General features: G+C 40.3%; 1 protein-coding gene and 1 long non-coding RNA gene across 2 annotated transcripts; one reads left to right on the forward strand and one right to left on the reverse strand.

The window, feature by feature from the left end:
* The first annotated feature begins 306 nt into the window (after positions 1-306).
* CD3H18orf21 (chromosome D3 C18orf21 homolog) lies at positions 307-7,539 on the forward strand. Its single transcript, XM_045457033.1, has 5 exons — positions 307-485; positions 566-588; positions 2,800-2,999; positions 4,238-4,434; positions 6,411-7,539. Exons 1-5 carry the CDS (start codon positions 409-411, stop codon positions 6,559-6,561), a joined length of 648 nt encoding a protein of 215 aa, XP_045312989.1. The 5' UTR covers positions 307-408; the 3' UTR covers positions 6,562-7,539.
* Positions 7,540-11,475: 3,936 nt separating this feature from the next.
* LOC123588097 lies at positions 11,476-20,379 on the reverse strand. Its single transcript, XR_006707698.1, has 3 exons — positions 20,369-20,379; positions 13,925-13,929; positions 11,476-11,695 (listed from the first exon to the last, which is right to left on the reverse strand). It is a non-coding gene; the product is annotated as an uncharacterized LOC123588097 (long non-coding RNA).
* Between the last annotated feature and the right edge of the window lie 474 nt (positions 20,380-20,853).

Below are 20,853 nucleotides of genomic sequence, written 5' to 3' on the forward strand. Positions count from 1 at the left end.
CCTCCTTGCGGACCCAAGTCCACATCCTCGATGGAGAATCTAGAAGGCGGCGTGGGCTGAGGAAACGACAACAGGGGTATCACATAGGACGTCATCAGGAGCCAAAGACAGGCCGGCCGGTCACTCTTCCAGCGTCGAAACCACCGCCGGCTCCCGCCACTCCGCGCAGGCGTGGGTCTGAAGCGGATCCGGGGGGGACGGGGCGGAGCCTGGGGGCAGGGCCAAGGGCGGGGAGGGGGTCGGCCTGCGCGCCGGGCGGGACTCGAGGGAAACCGGAACGCCTCTGCGCCGGGCGCCTGTTTCCGGGGGGAGCTTGGAGTCCGAGGTCAAAGTCCGGTGCGCTGGGAAGCCGGCTTCCGGAGTCCGCTGTCGTCTCCGGGGCTTAGCGGCGTGGGAGCGGTGGGAGCGATGAGGCAGAAGCATTACCTTGAGGCTGCGGCGCGGCAACTCTACGAGAGCTGTCCGGGCCAGGCCCGGTATCTCCTGTAAGAAAGGGGCGGGAGGGGATGCGGGCGGCGGTGGTGGGTCTTCCCTCTTCGCTCACGGTTCTCTTCCTCCTTTACAGCTGGGCCTACAGTTCGTCACACGGTAGGGAGAACGTCCGACGGTTGCGGGTCAGGCGCTCGTCGCCCCGCTCCCCTCCATTCCGCACAGCGCTCAGGATGACCCAAAAGAGAAATCTCATCGACCCACTGCCCTCCTCACCGCCTCCCCCCGCAACTACCCCAGAGGCTTCTGTTTCATGAAAAGTTCCAATTTCCTTGGATCTCTTTTCGTTAACCTCACTTCTTTGTGACAGCTTTTCATCCAGTCTCATGGCTTTTAAATTCTGTATGCTGAGGACTTCCAGATTTGTACCCAACCAGGACTTCTCCGCATTCTAGACTTCTATCCAGAAGCCTTCTTGACAATTTCTTTTGAGTGTCTGTTAGGCCAAAACTCGAGCTTTACCTCCCAACCCAGCCTTCCTCTAGTTCTTACCAGTTCAGTTAGTGGGAATTACATCCTTAGGGTTATCAGCCCCCAAACTCTGGGGCCATTTTTGACTCCCTAACAGCTCTCCTCCCCAAGCCAATATGCCAGCAAATCCTGTTGGCTTTAAAATATATCCAGAATCTAGCCACTTATCACCATCACTTATCATGTTACTATCCTGGACCACGTCAACAAGCTCTCATGCATACTACAGTCCATTCTCAATTGAGCAGCCAGAGTGAGCCCAGTAGAAACCTAAGCTAGATCATGTTATTCTTTGCTACAAACTCTCAAATAACTTACCATCTCAAAGTAAAAGTGAAAATCTTTTAAATGGACTACAAGGACCTACATCAAAGGTCAAGGTTGCCTCTCCAACCTGCTCTTCCCTTTTGTTTACTCAACTCCAACCACTGTTAGCCCTCCTTGTTCTAACGCAGCCTTTGCAGCTGTCCTTCCCTCTACCTGGAATTCTTAACCTCGTGTATCTTCATGGATTCCATTCTCAATTGCTTCCTTCTGCTCTCTACAGATGTCATTCCACAAAGCTTTCCGTGACTACCTTATTTAAGACGACAGCAGCTGTGTGGGCGCCTGGATGACTCAGTTGGTTAAGCATCTGACTCTTGATTTGGGCCCAGGTCGTGATCTCACAGTTCGTGAGCTCGAGCTGCTAGTCGGGCTCTGCACTGACAGGAACGGTTCCCCCTTTCTCTGCCCGTCCCCTGCTTGCTTTCTATCTCTCTCAAGATACGTAAAAATAAACTCTAACAAAAAAAAAAGGACTTCAGCACCTCCATTGCCACTCCCTATTCCCCCTTTTTTCCCCAGCACTTAGTATTTGGTGTTGCCGTATTTACTTTCTTTCTCCATGAATTGTCCTTTATTCACTGTTTTATCTCTTGCACCCAGAACTCTTCCTGTCACTTTACAGTCACTAATAAATGATTGAATTTAACATTTGGCAGAGCTGGGTTACAAGCATGGTCTTTAGTTGTATATGTAGAGTGCTCGCCAATAAGTATTTGTTGAATAAATTGATGGTGTACCCACCTTCCTTTCCAGCTGCATCACTTCCCCAACCTCACCTTTCCCTAATAGCCATGCTTTCTTTTTCACAGTACTTCTGCCTGAAAGCCCTTTTCTAATAATAGATACCATTCTCTAAATATAGGTATTTGACCTCTCTCAGGCCACTTCTTTTGGAGTGTTTCTGGCTGGTCTATACAGAGTTTAATAATTTCCAGGACATTTTAATTATACTCTATTACAGTTCTTACCAGAACTGTATTTTCTTTTGCTTAGGGCTCACCTAGAATGTGAGTTCTTTAAAGATAGCAACTCTCTTACTCCATATTTATGTCTCCCTAGCCCAGTGTGGTAGATGGCTATCTTGATTGCATAAACAGTCTGGAGCAAGTCTGTTGTCCTTTTACCTTGCACTGAGAGTTATCTGCAGAAAGCCTGGCCCACAAATCACAAAATTATGCTAATTGTTTAAAAAAGAAACAATCAGTATAATTTATTGTTTTATGATAAATATGTAAAATTGGCAAGATCGTCTTTTTTACTTAGTAACAAGTAATGAGTAACATTGCAAAGAGTGGGGACTTAACCTGTCACTAAAAGGAATGAATGGATAGAATTAGTGTTTTGCAAAATGAATTATTGCCAGTTTATCTTCTTGTAAGTTCTATTTTGAGTTTGCTTAAGGAAAATATATATCTGCTCATATTAAACAATACACTTTTTCACATAATATTGGCTTGAGGTAACAAACTACTCTGATGGACTAAATCATGAGTTTCATTTGTATAATTTCAGATGATAACAACACTTTTGAAGGAACATGTCCATACTGTTTCCAGTTGCTGGTCTCCGATAACTCTAGAGTGCGCCTCAAACCCAAATCCAAACTGACACCCAAAATACAGAAACTTCTTAACCGAGAGGCAAGAAATTGTACACTCAATTTTAAAGAAGCAAAAATTGTGAAAAAATACAAAGACTCCAGAAGTGTATTGGTAAGATTTCAATTCTAGTATGTATAAATAAACTAGAATTTTCTTTTACTTAAATTGAAGTTGGTTAAAGATCAGACTACATATAAGTCAGAAGTTTGTGATCATACATTCAGATTGTCAAAATATATACATAAGTTTTTCTTCTAGTGATGTTTCATCAAGAGTAAAGCTTATTATTTTTTATTTATTTTTTATTTTATTTTTTTTAAATGTATTTATTTCTGTTGTCACTAATCTTTTTTTTTTAATTTTTTTTAATGTTTTTTATTTTATTTATTTTTGAGACAGGGAGAGACAGAGCATGAATGGGGGAGGGTCAGAGAGAGAGGGAGACACAGAATCTGAAACAGGATCCAGGTTCTGAGCAGTCAGCACAGAGCCCAACGTGGGGCTCAAACTCACGGACAGTGAGATCGTGACCTGAGCCCAAGTCAGACGCTTAACCGACTGAGCCACCCAGGCGCCCCAGTAAAGCTTATTTTTAAAAAATTTGTGATTGAAGTATATAGTTGACATACTAGTTTCAAGTTTACACATAGTGATTTGACAATTACATTATGAAATTCCTACTATAAGTCAGCGTCTGGAGCTAATGGAGTGAAGAGGTAGGAGAATGTGAGAATTCATTTGCTTGGTTTTATAAATTAACTTAGACCTATATTTGCAGAATCACTAAGAGTTTGAAGGGGTCACTTAAAATTTCAGTGATAATTTGCCATGTTTTATTGGAAAACCACTTGGAGTTTGTCTGCAACAAATGTTAAATGTCAACTGCTGTTGTAAAGAACATCCTTCCAGATGTCAAAGGGTTTCAATCACAGTCTCCTCCATTCTCCCCAAACATGGTTTTATATTGAGAACGTAGAGGCTTTGTTATCTTTAACAAAGATAGGGGAACCTGGCTGGCTCATTGATCTCAGGGTTTTGAGTTCAAGCCCCCACATTGGGTGTAGAGATTATTTAAAAGTAAAATCTTTAAAAATCAAATGAAAATAAAAAGGTGTTTTGAATTAAATACAAATGTTTAACCAGTAACTTTTTATCGAAGATTTTCTCATTTTAAATTTGTATCTTGTCTGATTGCTACCACTAGATTATAAACTCCCTCAGGGGAGCCCCTGTTACTCACCAGTATTACCTGGTGTAGTCCCTTATGTACAAGAATTTAATGAACATGTAGTTTATTGTATTAAATTGGAAAAGAAATCAGGCCCAGTATTTCTTCTTTTTTATGACAGTTGATTACTTGTAAAACATGCAACAGAACAGTTAAACATCATGGTAAAAGTAGAAGCTTTCTATCCACACTGAAGAGCAGTCCTACCACTCCTACGACTAAACTCAGCCCCAAGACACCAGAGAGAAAGACTCCGAGTTCCACAAACCTAAATCACCCGTGTGGTTCCAAAGGCAAGAGGCCAGCCTTTGTATTCAGGTATCTGAATTCATTAAGCTATTTGAATTGCTGGTGTTAACTCTTTATTTCTTCTAATTTCCTTTGTTTAATATACACTCCCTAAATTTGCCACACAGGTTAGGCCTTGGCCCCTTTTTTCCCTCCATATCCTTTTCTAATGTCCTATGCTCCCGTGTTTTTCATTCTCCTCTCTTTATAACTTCCAGGTATATTCCTCTACTTCAACCTCTCCTGGGCCCGTTCCCAGCTGCCTGCTAAATACATCCATTTTATCCCCCCACCATGTCCCCACAGCTGACTACTCAGACCTCTTCATCCTCCTAAGTTCCTTATTCTGTCAGTGAACATGCCCTTGACATTCTGACCTGACATGGTGAGTAGAGTTGACAGCTCCTACTCCCTTGGTCCTTGTCCAGTTAGTTGCCACTTTCCATCTGTCCTACCTCCATGGTGTTTGTACCTGTTCTCCTTTTTTCCTACTGCTGTGTTCAGGTCTGTATCCACCTTTTGCTGGGATTTTCTACTGTAATGGATTACTGTATTATCCAGTAAATGGATTATTTTGCTGGATTACTATAGTAATTTCTTGCTTCTAGTTTCAAACCCTCCTAGCCCGATCATTTCCCTAACGCACAGCTCTGATTAGAAGCCTTTCACACTTCACCTCCGTAGCATTTGGGTCAGATGTTCCAGCTTGGCTTCTCAGCCCTTATTACCTGGCACCAATCTGTCTGCCTGTTGTACTTTTACCTTAATTCATCTTACGTGTCAGCAAAACTGAACCACTCAGTTTACTTTCTTGCTCTAAACCTTTGTTCTTGGTATTTCCTCTGATTTCCTCTGTCAGAAGTTCCTATGGAAATCTCGCTGAATAGGGATTTGTCAGGTGCTACTAAATTAACTGTATGACTGAGCACATGTCTTATTTTTGTAGTTCACAGTACTATATTCACTTTGATAGTCAGTAAATTTAGTTTCGTAGAAACTGGGAAAGGTATTTTTGGACGTTTTTTGCCGAAAGAGAAACAGTCTGGTAGTTTCTTGAATATAAATAACATAAGTCAGCAAGGACTGAATTATCTCTGTTTACTGAATTGAGTTTTTTATATTGGTGTTGACATTTATCAAATTGGGTAAGAATTAAAATTTCAAGTCCAGTTTTCTCCATATTTTGATTTAATTATTTTGATATCTGGCTGGTAGGAATTCATCACAGAAGTTTCTACTTTATTGGACAAATATAGATAAAAGAGGATTTGGCATATTTAAAATAATTAACTTGTATTTAGACCAGACTGCTTTTTAGATATATGCAGGAATGGGAAAGATGTTTCACATTTATCATACAGATGGGGAGTGGAAGAGGGATCAGACTGACAAACCCCAATAAGGGTTCGTGGGTGTGGAACACAACTGGAGGGCATGAAATAGAAGGAAGCTAAATACATACACAGCAGCTGGAGAACCATTTATCCAGGGAATATTTTTAGAAGACCCCTTTTGTGCCTGGCACTGCTAAGTAGCGGGGGAATGCACGACTAGTAGTACACAGTCTACCCTGGGGAGCTTACGCAGGCGGGGAGATACGAGGGAGTGGCACCTGCGTGTGGAGGTTGAGTTCTTCAGTTTTGAGAAAGGAAGTGATCTTGAGCTGTGAAGAAACAGGTTTTTAAAGTCCTTAGAATTGTCAGGAATCCCAATGTCAGACTTAAAGGGAACTCAGACCCGATGACACTTTACCTGTAGCCTTCTTGAGGTTTGATGGAAACTTCCAGAACCACCCAGCATACCTCCTGAATATTGCCTAGAGCCTCTGTAGTCAGTCATTTTAACAAAATGGGAAAAGAATGCTGGGTCCAGCCACTGCTCATATGTGGCCATAATACACAAGGGTAGAAAAGGATTCTAGTAGCAATTATCTAGGCTAAGCAGGAAAAACACTTTTAAAACTTACTTATCAGTATACCTAAGTGTGGTTTTATGTTTGTTTTCAGGACACCGACATCTGGACAGTCAACACCCACCTGCTCAAAGAGTGTGAGCAAAACTAAGAAACACTTCTCTAAATTAAAATTGCTGCTTAGTCGGAGTGAATCCCAAAAGAATTCAAAGGTGGACTTCAGAAATTTCTTATTGTCTTTGTAAAGGATAGTCTGTGAAATAAATGTTTTGTTTTTTTTTTAACGTTTATTTACTTTTGAGAGAGAGAGACAGAGCTCAAGAGGGGAAGGGCCAGAGAGAGAGAGAGACACAGAATCTGCAGCAGGCTCCAGGCTCTGAGATGTCAGCACAGAGCCCGACGCGGGGCTCGAACTCACGAACCGCGAGATCATGACCTGAGCCGAAGTCAGACGCTTAACCAACTGAGCCACCCAGGCACCCCTGTGAAAATAAATGTTTAATGCAACTCTGAAACTAAAGTTAGTCACAAAAACATCTTTTCTAAAACTTTGATTATTTAAATACATGGAAACTAAGGTCCAAGAGCAAACTTCTCTGGGCTCTTTTCAGTGTTGATGGAGAAAATGCTTCATTAAAATTAATAACTGAAACCTGTCTACTTCACAGGGTGGCTGTGAGGATCAAAAATATATGAAAGGTCCTTGTCAATAGCAAAGATATTATGGACATTGAGTGATTATTATTTTCTCTTCCCTTAATTAGCAGTTTTCTTTCATAAGGAAATTGAGACCTTTATGAAAGGGCCTACTCACTCCTTTCTAGGTGTCTGTCATTGCTAATTCGGGAAAAGGATCAAGTGTCGTTGTTTTCCACAATCATCTGCATAACTGTATTAGAAGAGCTGAACATGATTCTTGTTTTGCATGCAAAAGTAAATATATGGAACATTCTTGATTCTAAATCATTCATATACACAAAATTTCATTTTTACAAATTTGTTGTTCCTAGTAATATCCTAGTAATATTTTATAATGTGTGGCATTTCATTTGCTTTGGTGAAGACTTATTTCTGTGCCTAAAATTTACAGCAGAATATAACATAGTAACAGTTTAGCTATCTTAAACCTTTTCTGGAACATAGATATACCAAAATGAAAGGCTGGGGTTGTATTCAACCTGTCTTTTAAAAATTCTTTAAATAAATAATTTAGATATTTTAAACTATAAACTGTTTCCAAGCCTTTCTGCTGCTTAAAAATTTTAAACTTAAGTTTCTCCCATGAGCACTTGGCAGACTGAAAGGCCAAGGTTATTAATGAGTTGGTCTTATATGAAGTGAAATTATACTAACTAGTGCCAGCGTCAGAGAGGGATGGCAAGAGTCATCATTTTGAACTTCTTTAGCCATAGGGAAGCTGGACCTTCCCTTTGTGTCCAGGGCACCTCGCACAATACTTTGGTCATGGTGCTTTACCTTTCTGGCTAACTTCTCACTGGAACATGTTTCTCTTCTTGCTCTTGCTTCCTTACCACACCATTCCTGATCACCCATAGTGAGCTCTTTGTAGTTCTTAGAACATATCATTTTCTCGTCAGCTTTGGGCCTTGGCATGCTTTTGCATACTGTCCTTCACTCCAACCCCACTGCATTATGAGGGGCCACTCTTATAAAAGTGGTGACCCGGTAGTTTCCTGTTTCTGATTGTGTCCTCAACTGCCTGTGAGCTCTTTGCAGGCCTGGATAATCTCATTTGATTTGCCCCTAGCACATAGCACAAGTTTTCCAAATATCCCTAAGCCACCACATTTACATTTGAATTCCTTACCAGGTTTAGAAGTAAGGTCCTTTTAATCACATGACTGGGAAATGGATAAGAAGTAGTAAAAGTAGGGGCATCAGGGTGGCTCAGTCGTTGTGTCAGACTCTTGGTTTCAGCTCAGGTCATGATCTCATGGTTCATGGGTTTGAGCCCCACATCAGGCTCACTGCTGACAGCACGGAGCCTGGAGCCTGCTTCGGATTCCGTGTCCCCCTCTCTCCCTGCCCTTCCCCTGCTCACACTTTGTCTCTCAAAAATGAATAAATGTTAACATTAAAAATAAAAAGTAGTAAAAGGAACTTCTAGGTGGGGAGTTATTACCTCAGTTGCAAATGAAAAACCATGGATTCTTTCTTTTGTGTTTGGTAGAATGGTCTTTGGGCATCTCTAATGAGAATATTAAAATTATACTGCAGACATAAAACTTTAGAAGAAAACCTAGAACTAAATCTTCATAGCTTTGGATTAAGCAATGGTTTCTTAGTTATCACATCAAGCACAAGCAACAAAAGAAAAAATAGATAAATTGGACTTCATCACGTTAAAAACTTGTGTTTCGTTTTTTTCTTTTAACGTTTATTTATTTTTGAGAGAGAGAGAGCACGAGCAGGGGAAGGGCACAGACAGCGGGAGACACAGAATCAGAAGCAGGTTCCACGCTCTGAGCTGTCAGCACAGAGCCCAATGCAGGGCTCAAACCCCCACGAACTGCAAGATCATGGCCTGAGCTGAAGTCAGACTGAGCCACCTAGGCACCCAAAACCTGTGTTTCAAATGAGGACACCATCAAGAAAATGAAAAGCCACTGAATGGAAAAAATGTTTGCAAATCATGGATCTCTTAAAAGACCTATATCCAGAATTATAAAAACTCTTAAAATTCAATAATAAGACAAAACACGGACAAAGATTCTGAGCAGACAATTCCCCAGAGAAAATAAATGGCCAGCAAGCACATGAAAAGATGCTGAACATCTTCTATCTAACACTCATTAGGGAAATGCAAATCAAAACAGAGATACCTACCAGTTCATACCCACTAGGATGGCAAAAATAACAAAGACCGTAACAAGTGTTAATGAGAATGTGGTGAAATTCAAACTCACATCACTGGGATTGTAAAATCTGTGCAACCACACTGTAAGAATTTGGCAGTTCCTGAAGAAGTTAAGCATAAAGTTACCATATGACCCACATTATATACCCAAGAGGACTGAAAACACAAAATCTTACATGGGAGTATTCGTAGCAACATTTGTAATAACCAAAAAGTGGAAACAACCCAAATGTCCATCAACTGTCGAATAAACATATTCCATCCATACGGTGGAATACCATTCAGCTATAAAAGTGAATTAACTGATACATGCTAGAACATGGATGAACCTTGAAAATATGTCATTTGAAAGAATGCAGACACAAAAGGCCACATATTGTATGAGTCCATCTATATGGAATGCTTAGAATAGGAAAATACATAGAAATAAATTAGTGGCTGCCTGAGGCTACTAATCTGGCTACCTGTTCCTGGGGGAACAGGGAATAACTTAACCAGTATGTAGTTTTTTTAGGGTGAGGAAAATTAGGGTTCTGGAATTAGGATCACACAACTCTGAATACTCGAACCCACTAAATTCTACACCAAAAGGGTGAATTTTATCTCAGTAAAGCTTTCATTAAAAAAATGAAAATAAACATTACCTAAACAGATTACAGTGTGGATACTTCGGTTTAAATGAACATGATAGTATTGGGCCTGGCGTGGGAGGGAGCGTAGCAGCGCAGGCAGTGAACAAGATGCAGTGCTAAGGCTTGATCCTTGCCCTCCTCACCCTGCTGGTGCTCACCACCAGCACGGTGGCCAAAAAGAAAGAAAAAGTGGGGGTGCCTGGGTGGCTCAGTTGGTTAAGCGTCAGACTCTTGCTTTCTGCTGAGGTCATGATCTCACGGTTGGTCAGACAGAGCCCCAGTCGGGCTCTGCGCTGACGGTGCAGAGACTGCTTGGGATTTTCTCTCTCTCTCTCTCTTTTGTTCTCTAAGTAAACTTAAAAAAAAAAAAAAAAAAGACAAGTGAAGAAGGGCGGCCCCAGGAGTGAGTGCATGGAGTGGATCTGGGGGCCTGGCACCCCCAGCAACAAGGACTTCAGCGTGGGCTTCTGCAAGGGTACCTGTGGTGCCGAGACGCTGCGCATCCGGTGCAGGGTGCCTGCAACTGGAAGAAGCGGCTTGGAGCCGACTGCAAGTACAAGTTTGAGCTGGGGGCGGGGGGCATGTGATGGGGCACAGGCGCCAAAGCCCGCCAAGGCACTGTGAAGAAGGCACAGACCAATGCCCAGTGTCAGAAGACCATTCCCGTGACCAAGTCCTGCACCCCCAAGGCCAAAGCCAAGAAAGGGAAGGGAAAGTCCTAGCAGCCAGGTCTGGATGCCAAGAACCCAGGGCCCATGCCCTCCCTCTCACAGACCTAAGATCTAATTTACCAGTGCCTTTTGTCTGCTCATCAATCCTACCCTGCTTCTTCCCTCTCACTCCTCCACCCCCACCTCCAAGTGTCCCAGATGGGGAAGGACAGGGATTGTGGACAGCTTGATGTATTTCCTGGTACATCCCCACAGACGCCATTACTAAGAAACAAAATAAACCCTCATTCCCACTACCACCTCCCCACCAACTGGGACTAAACTTACAACAGGAATTTTATGAATAAAAATAAATTTGTATAATCATACTAGCAATTTGAAAAGAAAATTTTTCTTTAATTTAAAAAAAAAATTTTTAGGGGCACCTGGGTGGCTCAGTCAGTTGAGCGTCTGACTTCGGCTCAGGTCATGATCTCTCGGTTGTGGGTTAGAGCCCCAGATCGGGCTCTGTGATGACAGCTTGGAGCCTAGAGCCTGCTTCAGTTCCTGTGTCTCCCTCTCTCTCTGCTGCTCCTCCGCTCACGCTGTCTCTCTCTCTCAAAAATAAACAAACATAAAAAGAATTTAAAAATATTTAATATTTATTTTTGAGACAGAGTGTGAGTGGGGGAGGGGCAGAGAGAGGGAGACAGGATCCGTAGCAGGCTCCCGGCTCCAAGCTGTCAGCACAGAGCCCGACGTGGGGCTCGAACCCATGAACCCTGAGGTCATGACTTGAGCTAAGTCGGATGCTTAAACCAACTGAGCCACCCAGGTGCCCTTTAATTTTTTTTTGAAATGTTTATTTATTTTTGAGAGAGAGAGAGTGCGAGTGAAGGAGGGGCAGAGAGAGAGAGAGAGAGAGACAGGGACTCTAAAGCAGGCTCTGTGCTGTTAGCATAGAGTCCAATGTGGGGCTTGAAGTCACAGACCGTGAGATCATGACCTGAGCTGAAGTTGGATGCTTAACTGACTGAGGCACCCCACATATTTTCTTTTAAAAGAAATTAGGGAGACAAATTTTTCCAGAGACTACTTGCTTTAATTAAGTACAATTTTAATTTTCTATTTTGATGTTTAAATTGTTATATCTTGGCCAATGGGAGCCCCCTTTAAACTAGCTTTATTCTTTCAACCCCAACAGAACTTCGAAAGTGCCCTCCTTGCTGTCTTACAAAGAAATTTCCAGGACCGTCTTCATTCTCTCAGGCCTATGGCATGGAGGCTTCCACTTTCCCAGAAACCAGGCTAATTTCGAGCAGAAAGTAGTGATGCCAGAAACAGGAGATAATTCTACTGAGGGACAGTAATGGTACTGCTACCAGATCCCTCCAGAGTAAGGGCTGGAAAAGATGAATTCTTAAAAATCCTGAGTTCTCATATTTTTAAAAAATTGTTTCAACGTTTACTTATTTTTGAGAGAGAGAGAGAGAGAGAGAGAGAGACAGCATGAGCAGAGGAGGGGCAGACTGAGAGGGAAACACAGAATCCAAAGCAGGCTCCAGGCTCTGAGCTGTTAGCACAAAGCCCAACACGGGGCTCGAACCCATGAATGGTGAGATCATGACCTGAGCCGATGTCGGATGCTTAACCAACTGAGCCACCCAGGTGCCCCTGAGTTCTCATCTTTAAAATTTACCTCTGACATCATCACCAAATGCTTAGTTACATGTTTTAGCCCTTCAACCAAATGATAGTATCTTATAAACCATAAAATTATTCCTTTAATTATAATTCTTAATTCTGACCAAGAATTACTTGTTTGGGAGGCAGTACAGCCTGCTGGTCAAGACTGTAGTCTTTGCAGTAGGCAGTGCCATTTAATTAACGGTGCAATCTTTGGCACTCTTACTTTCTGAGAGTTTGTTTCTTTATATGTAAAGCGACACTAATAATAGTACTTTACCTGATGAGGATGCTGTGAAGACCCAATGCGATGGTACATGAAAAACACCCAGAAGAGTGGCATATGGAAAGTGTTCAAGCAATTTGTGCTGTTATCGTAATGGACTCCCCCAAATCTGTAAGATATGAACATCAACATCAATTAAAAACATAATAGAAGAAGAATAAGGTCTAGCATTATCCTAAGGTGGTTGTCCTTGGAATGCATCTCACTGATGTAGGCAAACTGTTGTGAGGTATTTGTAAAAAAATCGTTGCGATTATATTGATGAACACTCTCTTCTTGACCAAACATTACACAGGCTTCTCAGAGCCCCAGGTTTGACGAGGCATCTTCCTTGGGCTCTTCCACCTGCCTAGCCCCGTTTAAGCAAGAATTCCCCCACCCTTTTTATCTGATCATCGTGGCCTGCTTTTGACGAGAATCCCATTACCCTTGATGTCTCCCTTTACTGATTTGCTACCCATTAACCCCCTCGATCTGTTCCTTTGCTATAAATCCCAAGCTGTCTTTGACATCTTCAGAGTTGAGCCCCATAGGTCTCCCATGGGGATAATCTTGCTACATAATACAAAAGTCCTGAAGAAAAGTCTTTCTTACCCTTTTAACAAGTGTTAGAATAATTTTTTTCTTGGACAATATCAACACCTGTCAAGTATTTCTTCGTCTAATTGTTTAAATTCACATTCAGTTCAGAGCAGTTCAGTGTTCTAACAAGTGGAAACTTACTTTGGCACTTGGTTCCTTGAGGTGGCATGTAAGTAGTGGAGATTGAGGGAAGTCTGATCTGTGAATTCACCTCAAGAAATGCAGAAAATCCAGTGGTTCAGTCTCCAAAGTTCTGTCTAAGGGTCCTTGCCACAGCAGTTGCATCCTCCTGGAGTGGCTCAATGCGTAGTTGGAAGTACAAGATTTTTATACACAAGTTTCTCTGGAATAATTCCAAATCATCTTTTACTTTTCTCAAGGACAGAAACTGTAGCAACACTTTTGGAATTAACAAATTCTTTTAGAAACTGGGCATCCCAAAATGTTAGTTTTAAACCTGGGTACCATGATCAATTGTCATTAAAGTTAACAGACAAAAGTTTAAAGTATACAGTTTTTAATACATTCAATTCAATTTGTTAAGCCCTTTTACCCTTGTTTTGATATGAAATATTTTAAATTTATCTTTCCTGACCAATTAGCTTTTTAGAGAACATTTCCTTACTAACTTTAATATGCAATTACATACACACATATGCATCAAACATACATATAATTTAAAATATTTAAAGTATGTCTTTAAATCCTTAACTTTGAAAAATATACAATATTCAGGGATTCCTGAGTGGCTCAGTTGGTTAAGCATCCAACTCTTGATTTTGGCTCAGGTGAAATCATGATTTCAGGGTTGTGAGATAAAGCCCCTTGTAGAACTCTGCGCTGGGAGGGGAGCCTGCTTAAGATCCTCTCCCTCTCTCTTTGCCCCTCCCCCACTCATGCTCTCTCTAAAAAACAAACAATTCAGTGGAAACATACCTCCTTGCTAATACTTGAATAGTACTGATTGGATAATGAATTCTTCTAGAAGTATTATACTTTATGTACTGTTACTTTATGTCTCAGTTTTAATTGAACATTAAGGGAATGTGGTACTTAGAGAGCGACAGAGAGAGAGTGTGAATGGGGGAGAGGGAGAGAGAGACACACACAGAATCCGAAGCAGGCTCCAGGCTCTGAGCTGTCAGCACAGCCCAACGTGGGGCTCGAGCTCACAAACCACGAGATCATGACGTGAGCCCAAGTTGACTGTTCAACCGACTGAGCCACCCAGGTGCCCCAGGAATGCAGTATTTTAATTATAGCTCTGTCAGTATCTTTATCTAGAGGACTGTTGCCATTTTTGTCCTTTATTTTTTGTCACCAAGAAAAGCAGGATTACATTTTTTTTTCTTTCAGATGGAGTTGCTGTAGTGTGTTCTTGGTTATCAATATACTCATGGTTTGGGGACTTTGAAATGGTAAATGTTCATGGTGTGTGAAAAAGCATGACACATAACTGTACGATCTTAATTACATGAAAATGTTTAGTTGTGTAGATACACACATGGGACCTAGAAGTCAAACTGTGATTATGGATGACTTTGTTCTTTATTTCTTGTGTTTTTCAGTTTTCTTTCATGCACCTCTTAACTTTAAATAATTTTTTAACCAACCCCCCCCCCCCAAAAAAAAACCAGGAAATCATACTAATTTGAGATTGGTTGTTTCATCATTTCATTCTGAACTGAGGAAAAAGATTACACAAAACTCATGTAAAGGTTAGATAGTGGTGTTAAGTATCTATGTTTTGGGATTTTGTTTCAGTATCTTGGAATTACATTTACAGCGTATAGATCTAAATAATAATTCTGCCTGTTAGGATTAGCTAGCTATACTACCAGCTACTTTTTTTCATAGACCCTCAAGGAAACACCAAGCAGGACACCTGGTATTTAAATATGATTGTATGTGACTAATAAAAAGGGACAAATAGAAGTTTTTTAAGTTAGGTCTAAAATTTTCTTGTAACTTTTTAACTTTGTAGCAAAAGCATACCTATTTTATTTACTTACTAGTGACAGTTTTTATCTTTTTAAAAGTAGTTTTATGTTGAATTCCCAAGTCAATACAAGCAATGTTTCTGAATTTTAAATATATACTCAAACTTCTGCCTTTGCATTGATCAAATACCTTTTAGACACCTGGAATATAAAGGAATAGTTGGGTGGCTGCCTTCAAGATTCTGTTTAAACTGCTTAAACTGTTTAATTTTTTTAAAACGTTTTAATGTTTACTTATTTTTGAGAGAGAGAGGGAGACAGAATATGAGTGGGGGAGGGGCAGAGAGAGAGGGAGACACAGAATCCGAAGCAGGCTCTAGGCTCCGAGCCATCAGCACAGAGCCTGACACGGGGCTTGAACTCACGAACTGTGAGATCATGACCTGAGCTGAAGTCGGATGCTCAACCAACTGAGCCACCCAGGCGCCCCTGCTTAAACTGTTTAAAACTCTCATTTGGACTTAGGGATTTTGCAGGGAGCGTACTCCTCTGCTAAGATTTCTGTTAAGTGCTGTGTTGTTTCCTCATATCAATTCAGTAAGGACTTTCACTATTCCCCGTGAATATACCTATATACCTCAAGACGTACTATCTTGTCTAGGATAAAAGTCCTCATTAGACAGAATGGTTTGTCTAAAATATTGCTGGCATTTCAATTCTATTCTAAAGAATTTAGGAACTTTCTAACCAGCCTTAATATATGTGCATCAAAAATGCTAATATTCTCTCTTAAGCATTTCCCTAAAAACTATAGTACTTAAGTGCATAAGAGAAAAATACTCGTAGTCTTAGTTTTACCTGGGGGAATTTGATAACCTCAATTAACATGTGAGTGCTTTAGGCTCACAGAAGAGTTATTAACTTTAATAAAAGCAGGAGAATACATTCTCAGTCCTTAGGTTAAACTAGCCAGTCCTTAAGTTAAAACCATAAACAGAACCATCACTCAGGTCTTTATAATAAAGGTCCAGGTCTGAGAGACACAGCCAAAGCTGGGTGAAAGATGCCCCTCTAGTATTCAAGTATTTTGCTTCAGCTACTATATAGTTCTGGCTGTTGCTTCAGATGCTTTACACAGTCACAAACGGCATTCCTCAAATGATGTGGTTAGACAAAGTTAGATGTTGCATTCACCCAAGAGTAAATCTACTAATTTTAGCAACAAGAGAAAGTGGCACGGTCCTTGGTCTAAGACAGTCTGTCCCACTGTCCCTTTGTCAAATACAATCAATCCCAGCCATGGCAACAGTATAGTGAAAGAAGTTGGATTGCCCATCATTTCATTTTTTCCTGTGAGGGTCTTTACTGGTCCATACTATTACAATTATTGCAATTGATTTCAGATAATGGAGTCATGTTCTAGCCATCACAGCATTTTGTACTACATGGACAGAATAAAAAACTGTATTGCCTTTTTAGCCACAGAGAAGAGAAAAATAAATACACAGCTGTGGCTTGGGGCGTGGGGGTTGGGGGGCACAGGGAACAATTTTAAAGACAGCTTGTGTTGTTTGACCGAAGTAACACATGCTTGAAATCAGGCAACTACACTCATTGTTCTTTAAAACCTTAGTCTTCTATCCAGTAGACCTACTCTAAACTTAGCCATTTTATTCAACATGAGTAAAAGTTAATGCCTTCAGATTTCCATCGAGCAAAAATCTATGTTTATGTTTGTTTATATATACTATCCCATTTAGTTTTTCACTTAATTCATCAGTATTGTTGAGACACCAGGTAAAGAACACATTAAAAAAAAAATAAAAATAGGGGTGCCCGGGTAGCTCAGTTGGTTAAGCATCTGACTCTAGATTTTAGCTCGGGCCATGATCTCATGGTTAGTTAAGTTCGAGCCCTTCATCAGGCTCTGCACTGACGGTGCAGAGCCTGCTTGGGATTCTCTCTCTCCCTCTCTCTGCCACTCCCCCATTTGTGCTCTCTCTCTCTCTCAAATAAATTTAAAAAAATGTTTTAAATAATAAATAAAAAATCTTTTAATTATGTTTTCAACCCATGGTCAGTTAACCAACTTTCAGAGATGAGTTCAAATGCCATTCACCTTTTCTATAACATTTTTTCACACCATCCTGTAGAACTTATGATATTTTAATATAGTCAGTGTGTGTCTCCCACATTAGATTCTGAGTTCTATAAAGGCAACACTGTATCTTTCTCTGTTTCGATTCTCTCAGCTTCTGGTATTGTATTTGCCACAAGTTAAAGGCTCAACATAACACATTCATTCAAAAACCACAGAAACTATATTTGCTTTATTAAATGGAAAAGGGGTATTTATTTAGATATATTAATTGGGCTTCTGGCAACTTAGGTCTATAAAATCTTGAAAAGCTGAGGAAGTTATGGACTAGGTATTCTTGGGAAACTACAACTCTGAGAACATATACCTCTCACTGGTTACTATAGTTCAGTTGGCACCATTCTTGAAACTGAAGAACTCATCAAAATGTTCACCTAGACAGCAAAGAAATACATTTCAATTCCCATTCCAGCTCCAGTCAATAGGTGATGGCTATAGTACATGGAAGTACATGGAAGTCAATGATAATGATAAAACCACAGCCCAAAACCTCTGGAATGTAGCAAAGGCGGTCATAAGAGAAAAGTATGCAGCAATCCCGGCCTTCCTAAAGAAGGAAGAAAGGTCTCAGATACACAACCTAACCTTACACCTTAAAGAGCTGGAAAAAGAACAGTCAATAAAATCCAAAACCTGCAGAAGACAGGAAATAATAAAGATTAGAGCAGAAATTAATGCTATCAAAACCAAAAATAAAAACCAGAACAGATCAATGAAACCAGAAGCTGGTTCTTTGAAAGAATTAACAAAATTGATACACCACTAGCCAGTTTGATCACAAAGAAAAAGGAAAGGACCCAAATAAATAAAATCAAGAATGAAAGAGGAGAGATCACAACCAACACAGCAGAAATAAATACAATAATAAGAGAATATTATGAGCAATTATATGCCAATAAAATGGGCAATCTGGAAGAAATGGACAAATTCCTAGAAACATACACACTACCAAAACTGAAACAGGAAGAAATAGAAAATTTGAACAGACCCATAACCAGTAAAGAAGTAGAATTAGTAATCAAAAATCTCCCAAAAAACAAGAGTCCAGGATCAGTTGGCTTTCCAGGGGAATTCTACCCAACATTTAAGGAAGAGTTAACACCTATTCTCTTGAAGCTGTTCCAAAAAATAGAAATGGAAGGAAAACTTCCAAACTCTTTCTATGAAGCCAGCATTACCTTGATTCCAAAACCAGACAAAGACCCCACTAAAAAGGAGAACTATAGACCAATTTCCCTCATGAACATGGATGCAAAAATCCTCAACAAGGTATTAGCCAACTGGATCAAACAGCACATTAAAAAAATTATTCACCACGACCAAGTGGGATTTATACCTGGAATGCAGGGCTAGTTCAATATCCACAAAACAATCAATGTGATTCATCACATCAATAAAAGAAAGGACAAGAACCATATGATCCTCTCAATAGACGCAAAGAAAGCATTTGACAAAATACAGCATCCTTTCTTGATAAAAACCCTCAAGAAAGTAGGGATAGAACAATCATATCTCGAGATCATAAAAGCCATATATGAAAGACCCAACGCTAATATCATCCTGGGGAAAACTGAGAGCTTTCCCCCTAAGGTCAGGAAGAAGACAGGGATGTCCACTCTCGCCACTGTTATTCAACATAGTATTGGAAGTCTTAGCCTCTGCAATCAGACAACACAAAGAAACAAAAGGCATCCAAATCGGCCAGGAGGAGGTCAAACTTTCACTCTTTGCAAATGACATGATACTCTATATGGAAAACCCAAAAGATTCCACCCAAAAACTGCTAGAACTGATTCATGAATTCAGCAAAGTTGCAGGATATAAAATCAATGCACAGAAATTGGTTGCATTCCTATTCACCAACAATGAAGCGACAGAAAGAGAAATCAAGGAATCGATGCCATTTACAATTGCACCAAAACTTATAAAATACCTAGGAATAAATCTAACCAAAGAGGTGAAAAACCTATACACTGAAAACTATAGAAAACATATGAAAGAAACTGAAGAAGACACAAAAAAATGGAAAAAAATTCCATGCTCCTGGATAGGAAGAACAAATATTGTTAAAATGTTGATACTACCCAAAGCAATCTACATATTCAATGCAATACCTAACAAAATAACACCAGCATTCTTCACAGAGCTATAACAAATAATCCTAACATTTGTATGGGACCAGAAAAGACCCCAAATAGCCAAACCAATCTTGAAAAAGAAAACCAAAGCAGGAGGCATCACAATCCCAGACTACAAACTGTATTACAAAGCTGTAATCATCAAGACAGTATGGTACTGGCACAAGAACAGACACTCAGATCAATGGAACAGAATAGAGAACCCAGAAATGGCCCCACAAATATATGGCCAATTAATCTTTAACAAAGCAGGAAAGAATATCCAGTGGAATAAAGACAGTCTCTTCAGCAAGTGGTGCTGGGAAAACCGGACAGTGACATGCAGAAGAATGAGCCTGGACCACTTTCTTACACCATACACAAATATAAACTCAAAATGGATCAAAGACCTCAATGTAAGACAGGAAGCCATCAAAATCCTCGAGGAGAAAGCAGCCAAAAACCTCTGTGATCTTGGCTGCAGCAACTTCTTACCCAACACGTCTCTAGAGGCAAGGGAAACAAAAGCAAAAATGAACTACTGGGACCTCATCAAAACAAAAAGCTTCTGCAGAGCAAAGGAAACAATCAGCAAAACTAAAAGGCAACCCACAGAATGGGAGAAGATATTTGCAAACGACATTATCAGTTAAAGGGTTAGCATCCAAAATCTATAAAGAACTTATCAAACCCAACACCTAAAAAACAAATAATCCAGTGAAGAAATGGGCAAAAGACATGAATAGACACTTCTCCAAAGAAGACATTCAGATGGCCAACCAACACATGAAAAGATGCTCAACACCATTCATAATCAGGGAAATACAAATCAAAACCACAATGAGATACCACCTTACACCTGTCAGAATGGCTAACATTAACAACTCAGGCAACAACAGATGTTGGTGAGCATGCGAAGAAATGGCAACATTTTTACACTGCTGGTGGGAATGCAAATTGGTGCAGCCACTCTGGAAGAGGTTCTTCAAAAAATTAAAAATAGAACTAACCTATGACCCAGCAATTGCACTACTAGGTATTTATCCAAGGGATACAAGTATACTGTTTCGAAGGGACACATGCACCTCAATGTTTATAGCAGCACTATCAACAATAGCCAAACTATGGAAAGAGCCCAAATGTCCAGATGGATGAATGGATAAAGAAGAGGTAGTATAGATATACAATGGAGTATTACTCGGCAGTCAAAAAGAATGAAATCTTGCCATTTGCAACTACGTGGCTAGAACTAGAGGGTATTATGCCAAGCGAAATTAGTCAGAGAAAAGACAGCTATCATATGACTTCACTAATATGAGGACTTTAAGACACAGAACAGATGAACATAAGGGAAGGGAAGCAAAAAATAAAAATGAAAACAGGAAGGGGGACAAAACATAAGAGACTCTTAAATATGAAGAACAAACAGAGGGTTACTGGAGGGGTTGTGGGATGGGCTAAATGGGTAAGGGGCATTAAGGAATCTACTCCTGAAATCATTGTTGCACTATATGCTATGCTAACTAACTTGGATGTAAATTTAAAAAATTAAACAAACTAAAAAAACCAGGTGATGGCTACATGAAGCTCTGATTTTGATGGGGCTTC

Source organism: Leopardus geoffroyi, chromosome D3 (assembly GCF_018350155.1).
Source record: "Leopardus geoffroyi isolate Oge1 chromosome D3, O.geoffroyi_Oge1_pat1.0, whole genome shotgun sequence".
Lineage (NCBI taxonomy): Eukaryota > Metazoa > Chordata > Mammalia > Carnivora > Felidae > Leopardus > Leopardus geoffroyi.